This window comes from Glycine max, chromosome 14, assembly GCF_000004515.6.
Source record: "Glycine max cultivar Williams 82 chromosome 14, Glycine_max_v4.0, whole genome shotgun sequence".
Lineage (NCBI taxonomy): Eukaryota > Viridiplantae > Streptophyta > Magnoliopsida > Fabales > Fabaceae > Glycine > Glycine max.
The window spans coordinates 45,877,520-45,888,935 of record NC_038250.2 but is presented as its reverse complement, the minus strand read 5'-3'; the positions used below and the strand labels follow the sequence as shown (position 1 = coordinate 45,888,935).

At 29.9% G+C, this 11,416-nt stretch overlaps 1 protein-coding gene across 1 annotated transcript; it reads left to right on the top strand.

The window, feature by feature from the left end:
• Positions 1–654: 654 nt before the first annotated feature.
• LOC100796599 (WRKY DNA-binding transcription factor 70) lies at positions 655–5,536 on the top strand. The gene is made up of 3 exons (XM_003544214.4): positions 655–1,216; positions 1,906–2,007; positions 4,948–5,536. Exons 1-3 carry the CDS (start codon positions 885–887, stop codon positions 5,423–5,425), a joined length of 912 nt encoding a protein of 303 aa, XP_003544262.1. The 5' UTR covers positions 655–884; the 3' UTR covers positions 5,426–5,536.
• The last annotated feature ends 5,880 nt before the right edge of the window (positions 5,537–11,416 follow it).

Here is an 11,416-nt window from a genome sequence, read left to right as displayed (position 1 = left end):
AGTTTTTTTTTTTTTTTATGTTAAAAGTTTATAATAACACTTATTTGATTTCTACATGTCATATAGTTTTTTAAAAACTTTTGATAAAACTTTAATGAGAAATATATATTATGTTTTAGCTCCCTTTTCGGACAAAAAGTTAAGTAGTCCTGATTATGTTAAGTTTTTTTGTGTTAAAAGTTTATAATAACACTTATTTGATTTCTACATGTCATATTTTTTAAAAAAAGTTTTGATAAAACTTTAATGGCAATTATATATTATGTTTTAGCTCCCTTTTCAGACAAAAAGTTAAGTAGTCCTGATTATGTTAAGTTTTTATTTATTTATTTATGTTAAAAGTTTATAATAACACTTATTCAATTTTCACATGTCATATATCCAATTTTTTAACTTTTGATAAAAGTTTAATGACACTAAATTATATATTATGTGCCAACAAAGATAACAAATTTATATTTCATGAGAATATAAGTTGGATTTTTGTTATTAATGTGAAAATGTTACTGATAAATAATTTATGAGTATCTTTATGATTAGTATTTGATGCTTTGAAGTTTGTTATAACCCTAGGAAACCTTCTGAAACAACTCACCGAATTTTTTTTAACGAAAAAAAAATTATATATCATGCAAGGCAGTTAGGAACTATGATAATATCATATAATCTGATAATTTCTCATTGGAAATTTATTTGTCTTTCTCTCTCTTCCTTTCTTTCTGTCCTTGCTTATATCCCTTCTCCTTTTTCTCATCTTTAGCCACTTCCAAGAACCAAATCCAGCCACCCTGTTATGCAAATCTAGAATAAAAGAAACAAACCAAAAAACAGAATCAAAGAGAAACCAAAGCATCTAGAACCTGAGGCCAACAAGTTTATAGAAAATGAATAACTCCCTTTGTCCTGAAAGTGAAATTAGTATCTCAGCCAAAAAGAACAGAATGATAATGAAAGAACTTGTTAAGGGTCAGGAATCTGCTACTCAACTCAAGGTTCTTCTTGAGAAGCCCTTTGGGAGTGAAGGGTCTCTCTCTTGTCAGGAACTCACGGCCAATGTCCTCAGATCTTTCACTCAAGCTATTTCTATCATAAACTCTTCTTCTGCAGATGAGGTGGCTCATCGGAGTCTCCTGAATTCCGGCCAAAATGGGTCGCCGGTGGCCGTTTCCGGCGAGAACAGATCCCAAAAGGGTGGGAGAGGTCGCTACAATAGAAGGTTATAATTATTCTTGCAGATCTCTTTCTGACGAATCTATATACTGCTTTTCTTTTCCTACAGTCACACTTGTTTTTATAGTTTCCGCGATTTGGGTTACTATAAGAGGCTTTGTTGAATTGGGAATATGTACGGAGGTACGGACATATAGAGTGTGACATTGTTTCATTATTATCAGTGAAGACATTTTGAGGTTATACATATATATATATATATGTTGGACTTGATATAATATATTGAATTAGTGGGGATAATATTCCTATATGTTGATTTTAATTAGTTGAGGGTCAGATCCAAGAGGGTTAATAATTGTTTGTAATTTTTCACAGATGCATTTTAGAGCTTATTTCTTGATATGTTATAGTTTGTTATGGACCATGATACTTCCTTTCTGACACTTTTTTTTTTAAATTCTCTTTACCATTAGTTAGAATTTATTAAAATCATTATTTTTTAAAATTTTACTTCTTATTTAATATAAATCAGAAAAAATAATCATTAAATAAGAAATAAAACATATAAAAATAATATTTTTTTAATAAATTTTAATTAATTATAAAAAAAGTCTTAAAAAGAAAATGTCAGATAGATATATTCATGTATCATTTCTCGATGTTCTATATAATACCTAAAAAATATGCATTATGCATGGAGCATATGCTCCTGATGATTAATTTGTTGTTGCGCAGGAAAAGTGCGGTGTCATGGTCCATACTCTCATGCACCACGGATGATAATCATGTATGGAGGAAGTATGGACAAAAGGGAGTTCTGAATTCTGAATTTCCTAGGTATATATGTTAATCATTGTTTTCCTTTATGATTTTTTTATTTTATTTTCTTTTCCATGGAGAGTATAATTCTGGGACAGTATACGTAAACATGATTATTTATACATAATAAAGTTGCATCACGCGTAACTGTATGTCTTCTTTATTTTGAGGTTTCATTTCCTATAGTCTATCTCCAGGAAAATGTTTATTTGTTTTCTTCTATTTGATTGGAAGAAAAAGAAAAGAAAATTAAGTTGATATCTATAAATAAACTTCAATATTCTTCTTGCATTTTTGTTCAATTTAAATTTTAAATATTTATATACTATTTTCCTTCTTCTCAACCAAACATGGTTGGAAAGAAGAGAAAAGTTGAATGATGTAATAATGAGAAGTAAAGATTAAAAATATGGAATAAAAGTGATGATATGAAAAAGAAAATAAATATAAGTATAATTTCTCCAACAAAAATGTCAGTTATGACAAAGTAGTTTATATTTCAACGGCTGATACTGGGAGATTTTTGTTTTAACACAAATTTGAATTTTAGATATGTTGTATAAGTAATTATTATTATTAAGAAAAGTTTTATCACTTATAATAATCATATTCATCTCGAGTAGGACTTTTTCTGTCTGAGATACCAGTAGTATATACCAAAATTTCACATTAGAAATTGACTTTTAATGGGCTATAGTGCCGTAAAAGCCATGGGAGTTCTTATATTAGTCTCCGATCCATACTGAAAATAGAAATTAAACGCAAGTAGATACTGATTATAGAAACCAACTTATAATTAGGAGATATATTGATGCATGTCAGAGAGGTAGTCTTTGTTTTTATCTTAGGTGAAGGGGGATCAAAAGCTGGTACATCCTGCATTTGTTTTCTCACCTTTTCAGTTTTCACTTTTACTCTTAACAAAAATCCTTTTTATTTTATTTTTTTTCCTGAAGTTTAGGTGAATCTTTGCTTATACAAAAAATTAATTAGGAAACTGATACCTAGCTTAATTGAACGTTGAGAATACTATCACCAAATAAAAAGAAATTGATACGGTTATAATATTTAATTAATAAATAAGCTTTTGTCGTCTAAGGAAAATTGACCCTCCTTTTAATAGAACAATAACAACTTTATCCAACCTGGTGAATATATCACACGGTGCCATGAGTTTAATTAAAAACTAAGTTCTCAAATGTTATATCCATCATAATTTTTTTTAGTAAATTCCTCTAATATCTGTCTTTGCCTCTTTTTACAAGATTGAAAACCATGCAATCTACGAGAGTATGTATCCAAAATAACCTGAAAACTAACTTTTCTTTTTATCATATTTTACACCATAAGTAGCATACTATTATTTGCTCATATATAATAATTTTGTATCTTGTCTTTTTGTATGCCTTCACACATTCGTCTTTGATACTTATTTATCTTACTTCCACTTGTCTCTTTAAAGATTAGTATTTACTGCCATTTTTGTATAGTTGGCCATATAATAGTTCTATAAGACTCTGGCTTGAAAACTTCAATTTTAAATTTGATATATAGTTACTTTAATAGAGTTGACCGAATGTCTCTCATCCCGGAGAGAATCCTATTAAATAATAATCTCCTATAGTTATAGTTATACAAGGAAACTTTATCTAATACATATGACTAATTTACAATATTGAAGAGTAGTAGTCTCATGTTCAGGAAAGCCAAGTTCTCCCAATAATCCACAGAGCCAAACAATCTCATAACAAATAGAGGACATTGTCTGATATTCAAACTCAGTGGAGGATTTAGAAATTCGAGGTTGTTTCTTACTCTTCCATGAAATAAGAACATGACCAAAAAATATACACCAACCAGAAACTAAATGACAATCATTCACACAGCTAGTCCAAATTTTTCTTTGGATTCTTGTTACGTGTTTAGATACTTGAAACCTAGTTTTGTGAGAATTCATTCCTCTTGGTTAATCATGTCTAGCAAAAGTTCTTTTGTTTGATTCAATGGAAAGAAATTGTGGGGGCATCTTGATATGGTCTAGTCTAACTCCTAAAGCCAACCCAAAACTTCAAACATGGGAGTTTGGAGATGCACGAATTAGGTTCAACCGAACAACATATGGTGAGCAATATGCAATTGTCCTCTACAATGAAAGAAATATCAGAATATCTGAAACTGATTTACTGCCAAGATAACAATGCGCGTCACTGTCTATATTAATCTTTCTATTGTACTATTTAGGTTTCTTAAATTTGTGGAGTGAATATTTAGATATTGTCAGTGCAAAAGTATCCAAGGGGTCACTGTTAACAATTCAAACTGTCCATGAAGAGAACAAATGTGATAAATTATTGAAGTTAAGACCAGAATTTGAGATTGCATAGGTTGGACTTCTAAACCAAAATCGAATCCCTTCTCTAAATACTTGGGACAGCGTGTTGTTGTAAGAAGAACAACTATTAGCTACTCAATTGGAGTGGGTTCAGAATGCTGAATTCAAAAGCAATAAATGTTGGTTATACAAGCATATATAGGAAACTTTGCCTAATATGGCTAGGTTACAGGTATTCACATGTGTCAAATAAAGAATCAAATTAAATGCAGTAAATATATCAGAGAGTATTGAAGAGAAATGGTAAACGAAGCAATACATTAGAGATTTCTAATCCCACTGACATACTTGACCAGAAAATCTTATTAATATAAACAATAAGTTCATGCAGATGATTTTTATTAATACATTGATGATACAGGTATACTTTCTTTATGAACAACTTAACTACTATATAATTACTAACCAATAAATTTATAGGTAGGTATAGTAGGAATGAATATATACACACTATAATAGGTACACGATACCTTAATCTAGACTCATAATGCTCATTCTACCATGACCAATTTCAGTTTTTAAAGATTGGTCATCTAACTCACCTTGTTCATAACAATGATTTGCAGGAGTTACTTCAGGTGTGGTCATAAGTATGATCAAGGTTGCCTTGCAAAAAAACAGGTGCAGCGGGATCAAGAGAATTCAAATATGTACCGAACTACCTACATTGGAATTCACACATGCAATGCCACCACCAAGGCTACACATTCTGCCACAGATCTTCTGAATTCTGATCATGACTCCGAGGTACCTAATGTTCAGGATCACCACATTAGCCCTCCAAGCTTAAATATAAAACAAACATTTCCCAAAGAAAACACACCAAGTGATGTTACAGATCACATGTTGAATCCTAGCATGTGGTCAGCTTTGAAGGATTTTGAACCATCCAATAAGCCTACCATTGTGCCCTTAATGATGGAAACTGATACTAATAATGTAGATAATGTGTATTCATCTCAACGTCTGGACATGGATTTTCGGGTGCCATCTGTTCATTTTGGCACTGATTTTCCCTTTGACGAAGGTCACTTTCTAATTTAATACTAGTTGTTGGTTTCCTAGGCTTATTTGTGGGTATATATGGAGATTTGTGTCGTCCCATTCTTAGCAACATTAGTAATATGTCATTAAATAATCAAATTATTCCTGAAATTGTATTAATCACATGGGTTGTAAAGTAAAAACAAAAACACGACATATATATATATATATATTGTAATTAACTGGAAATATCCATGTGACTTTGCCTAATTACTAAGAAAGACCTTGGGAAATTCTTTTCTACGTACTTTAAATTTTGAGTAATTATAATCTAAAAGCTTCCAAAGACCCAAAAAAGCATTTCTTCACTTTTGTTTCCTCTTTTCAATTATTGTGGGGGACTCATGAAGTGTAATCCATATACAATTCGTATATGGAGTGGACACAAAAATAGGACAATCTCTTCTGCATTTGCGTAAGTTACCCATTGAGCAAGGCAATATTTTACTCATGAACTAGTTACTTAAGGAGCAAGGCAGTTATACCCCTTAACTAAGAAATTATATATTACTCTTGGACATTTATGATCTAAATCAATTTTCACATTAGACGTAATTGAGTTTTATTAATCTTTTCTCATAAATTGAAAAACTCGACTATATGTCATATGGTGATTAACCAATATCATTGCTAGAGTGGTTTGAAATCATTACTTAACTAGTAACCCATATGGGTAGAATCATATGGCAACGTAACACCCCATTAACTAATAAAAGTTGTGGATTCAAGGAGAGATGGAGAGAAAGGGGGAGTGGCGAGAGGTTAGGAAATGACAAGGTAATACTCGTTCGGGGTTTGATCGAAACTGTAATCATATGGATGTGGAGCGAGTAAGGAATACCATGGGAAGGATCTAACTACCCAATTTTTTACAAACTTTCCAGAGACTTGTTGCTAGGGATATGTGGAACCTCTTAAAAAAATATGGAAATATTTGCGAGGTGGTCATTCCGAGTAAGAGATAGGAGGGGACATCAATTTGGATTCGCACGTTTCGAGAACAAAAGGGATGAAAGGAGTTAGGCTTTGTCTCTGGATAAGGTGTTCATATTTGACAACAAATTGATGATTAGGTCGAGGTTTGAAAGAGGTGTGTGGAAAGATAAGCAAGTAGTGACCAAACCAGCAAAGCAGACTTATAATAGATACTTTTCTTTCTACAAAGCACCAAGAAAAGGGATCAAAAATCTGATTTCCATCCAAAGGAAGTTTCTATGGCAAGGGGTTTCAGAGGAGAATAAGATATGTTGGGTTAGCTATAAGATGTTTCTTCCAAAGTCAAAAGGTGGCCTCGGGGTAAAAGACCTCCAATATATGATATGGGAGGAACAACTCTTTTCAGACTTTAAGACCAATGTAGGTGAAAATGTTTTACAGGAAGCTAGGTTAGTCTAATGCTTGGTTTTGGAAACCAAACTCAGTGGTAGGGTTCTCGGTTGCAGCAACTTATGATATTCTGTCTAATTATCATCCTCCCACTCATCATGCACCAACAATCTCTCCTATTGAGAAATCCTTTTGGAAAACTATAGCCCCATCGAAATTGCTCATCTTTTCTTCGAAACTCTTACAGGATAGACTTCCTACTTGTCTTCAGCTACAAAAACAGATCAGTCAAGCGTGTTATATGAAGAACTTTTTGGAGGATTGCAATAATCTTTTTCTCAGATGTTTGTTCTCACATAAACTCTGGTTAGCCGGGCTAGGATGGATGGGACTATCTTTTGCTATTCCTTGTACAATACACGACTTATATGTGCAACTTGGGGATTGCATTCGCATCAAGAAATCCAAGGCTGTAAAACATATTTTCTGATATGCTACTGTTTGGTGCATCTGGCTTTTGAGAAACAGAATCATATTCAATGAGGGCAGGGCAAAGTTTATGGGGATATTGACCCACATTAAGGCACTATCATGGCAGTGGATTCTTTATAAGAAGGGACTCATCTTGGTGTAACAACCCACTAGGATGTCTATAAACAGCATCTTCTGGTTATATTCATTTTTTGTATTATGGAGGATGAAGGTTACTTTTTGGGGTTCTTCCTTCGTCCTATGATTGGTTTTGGATTCAGTAGCTTAACAGTATAGCTATACAGTACAACTCTTTGTACTGCTTTCAATATTATTAATGAATACTTTTGTCTTTTTTAAAAAAAATTTTAAAAAAAGTAACCCAAATGGATAGCTAGTTAGATTCAATCACGTATATATTGCACATTATGAGAATCTGTTAAACTCATTGAAGCTCCTCCTTTTACATATATGCAACTATTTTCTTCCTCGGGTCTAGAGAAGATCAAACAGCATATCAAGTTGGTTGGCCATGTTTCCATGTTTCCAGGTTTCTTGATAGAATTGAATACCTCTTCCATGGTTTATGGGAATTGAAGAAAAAAAGTCTTAAACATATCTTTAATCAATTGAAATGTGTGTTTTCAGATTAATTAATTCGTACTTAATTTTATTATTTTTAGTCATTCAAAATTATAAGCCATGTGCTTTCATTTTACATAAGGGATTAAAAATTCATTATTTTCGATCATTAAGTGAAAAAACTAAAAATAAATAAAATTCAAATAGATATTGTAATGGAGAAAGCATTATAATTTTAAACATAAGAAAAAAAGAACAAAATGTGAAATGTGAAATTTGGGTGGAAAGATAGTACTGGTCGCGGTCTATATGTGCTACACTTGGAATTTCAACTGTTTTTTTTTCCTCTTTTTCTTTTTCTTTTGGTCTAGAGGAGACTCTTGCATGTCCCATTGACACCCTAGTCAAAAATCATATTTAAGAACAAGTGTGAATTGAAGTTGGGTGGAAAGACATACTTGGAGCTTCAACTGGTTTTTCATTTTTCTTTTCCCTTTGGTCTAGAGTAGACCCTCTTGCTCCATTGACACCGTTCCTTTCTTTGTGTTGTTCAACAAGACTCGTTAATTTTGTTAAATTTGCTTTATCATTAACATAAAAAATTTAGTCTAATAATTTCTTATCCTTAATTGCATTTTAATTTAATAGGTAATATCATTGAAATACTTTTTTTAAAAAAGAAAAAAGAGAGAGAATATGATTCTATTAAACGTGTATAAAAAAATGGAGTGTATTGTCAAAAACTCTTAAAAAAATGTTATCATTTTTTTAAGGCAAGTTTTCCATTGGACAAATGAGGCAAGGGGTTTATGGTGGCCATTATTTTTTATTTGCCTATAATAAGTTAGTTGCAGTTACGCTTAGTTTAAAACGCCGTCACGAACTTTTTTTAAAATTGAAAAACACTCAATTTTATGGACAAAATTAAAATTGCAAAATGGCTAAATTACTCCTTTGTCCCTTAACTTTTATTCTAGGTTTTAATCTGGTCCCATAATTGTTTATTCTAAAATGCTTATCATATATTTAGTTTTATAGTGTATATGTATGTAAATTTTAGGGTATAGCTCATACACTTTGAAAAGTAGTTTTTATGTAAATGACAGTGTATATTTATTGTTCTGAAATATGCCGGGAATGTGTAGCAATTGGTTGTGAAAGTGTGATTTGTTATATATGGAATTAATTTTTTTTAAAATGTAAACTTCTACATCATTAATTTCATTAATGATACAACAATTGGTTGTCAAAGTCATTTTGTACACCAATCGTAATGAAAATCAATTTAAAATCATCGCTTCTCACTTTAATAATATAGGTTATGTTTGATTTTTTGTTCGGATGCTCGCTACAAACTGAGTTAATTTGGAAAATAAATTTGATTTCATACCATGTTTGATTACTCTCAAAAGTGCGTTTACATGTTAAATTTTTGTTTAAAAACTCTGTTTTATATAAACAAGACTTGTGTATTTTTTGGAAAGTTAATATACATCCTTAAGTTTAATCCAAATTTAAATTTAATTTCAAAACTTTTGTCAAAATATGAATGTAGAATGTGAAAACTTTTTATATCAACCCAAGCTATAACTACAACAAATGTAAAATGTGACTTTTTATTGGATTTAGAATTGATTTAGAAAGTACTCTATTTCTATATTAGTTTATATAGAGAGAGGTTTTGTTAATATACATATTTTTATTTTTTTATATCAGTGTGTTAATAAGTTCTAATTAAATAATATTTTAAAATATATAATATGTCCTATATATAGCCATTAAATCTCGAAATAAATCTCGAAAGAAACCAGTACTGGATTGTTCTATAACCCACCCCCTTTTGGACAGTATACCTTCTCCAAACCCATACAATTGAAATGTCAAAACATCAAAAATCTGGAGTGCACCACACTCAAAAAACCTAATTAAATTAGTATTATATCCAGGCAAGAAAAAAAAACCCTAATAGGATTAAGTCTAGTAAAATTAGATAATATTTTATAATGTGAAAATCAAGATTCAAATCTTCATATAAAGTGGTATCCATGTACCTGAAGGTATGAAGGAGAATGCCTGTAAGAAATTAAATAGCATAAAATAAATAACACCAACATTATGTCGGTTTGAGTAATATATTGAACTCGAATCAGCAAATTTTCCAACAAAAGTTGGCAATCAATCAAACAAATCAATGAAAACTATACACTTATAACATGGTTAAAAAAACATAAAAACAACAACACCTTATTAAAATATTTTGTAACCATGGTGGGATAATGTGTAGGGATCTAACATAATGTCTTTTGTAAAAGGGTTAGGTACCCCAGGTACCTTTTTTATTCATTTATAATATTTCTCTTTATGAGAAAAAAAAAACATACTATTAACATTCTAATGCAACATTTATAAATTACTCTTTTTTAACAATGATTTTTTATTTAAAAAAGAGTAATTGATAAATTTTACTCTTTTTTTTTTATCAAAAATAGTTAAAAAAATAATTAATCAATTATTCTTTTTTTTAACATTGATTTTAAGATTCCTAAAAAATGATGATTTTAGGGACCAAAATTAAATAATGAAAAATAAAAAAAATCATTACAAATTGGATATAACAAATATCATTAAGATCTTAGTTAAAAATTAAAAATATATGTTTTATAAAAAAAATATTGTAAACATATTTTTATCCTAATCCTAATTTTTTTATTAGTATCCTAACCATAATTTTTAATAAAAATAAATTATAGTAATACTTCCTTAATTTTATTCTAATTACACATTTATCATCTTTTTTTTATGTTACCGAAAACTCCTTAATTTTTTGTTATTCAGTACACTAACACCCCCTGATTAATACCAACAGATCATGTACCTAGCACATGAAATTATTTTATTTCTTTTTTGTCTAAAATACCTTTTCTCTTCTTCGTGGACACTCATTAGGATCAGGGTTTGCAGAAAAAAAAAATTACAGCAAAAACAAATTTAAACCAAATTGCTGGATATAGCAGCTTTTATTTCTATCTCTCTGATGTTCATTAAATTCTCACTACAATTTACTAGCAAAAAGGACAGAGTACTAACGTCATCCCTAGCATCACAATCAAACGTCATCCTTAGCTTTGGATGGCAGTCAAGAAGTTATGACTTCTTCAATAATGCGTTCAATTAGAATGCATCAATCTAATAAAATATTAATATAAAACATTAAAACATATATATTATGCGAATTACAAAATTCAAATCTAATTTTTTAAAAATAAAAATAAGTTTGGAAAATATATCATTATAATAATTAAATACAAAACTAATGAATAATATCATATTTTATATGTATATATTTAAATCATTTTATGGTTATAATACATTTTACTAATCTTACACCAACATAATGGCACAATTTTATGTAGTTTACGTGGTTTTTATAAATTAGCATTAAATTTTTATTTCACTAATATATATTAACTTTTAATTCAAGTTTTATTATACAGATTATCGAGTGAGAGAGAAAAATCTTTTTTTTTAATGTAATTTTACATACTAATATCTTATGACTAATAATCTAGAAATGACCGTTTTTCTTATTTGTAAAATTATAAAAATTGATTT

Coding starts and splice junctions, on each gene's coding strand:
- LOC100796599 (XM_003544214.4), top strand. CDS start 885: ATGAATAACTCCCTTTGTCCTGAAAGTGAAATTAGTATCTCAGCCAAA. Junction 1,217..1,905: donor AGAGGTCGCTACAATAGAAG/GTTATAATTATT, acceptor GTTGTTGCGCAG/GAAAAGTGCGGTGTCATGGT. Junction 2,008..4,947: donor CTGAATTCTGAATTTCCTAG/GTATATATGTTA, acceptor AATGATTTGCAG/GAGTTACTTCAGGTGTGGTC.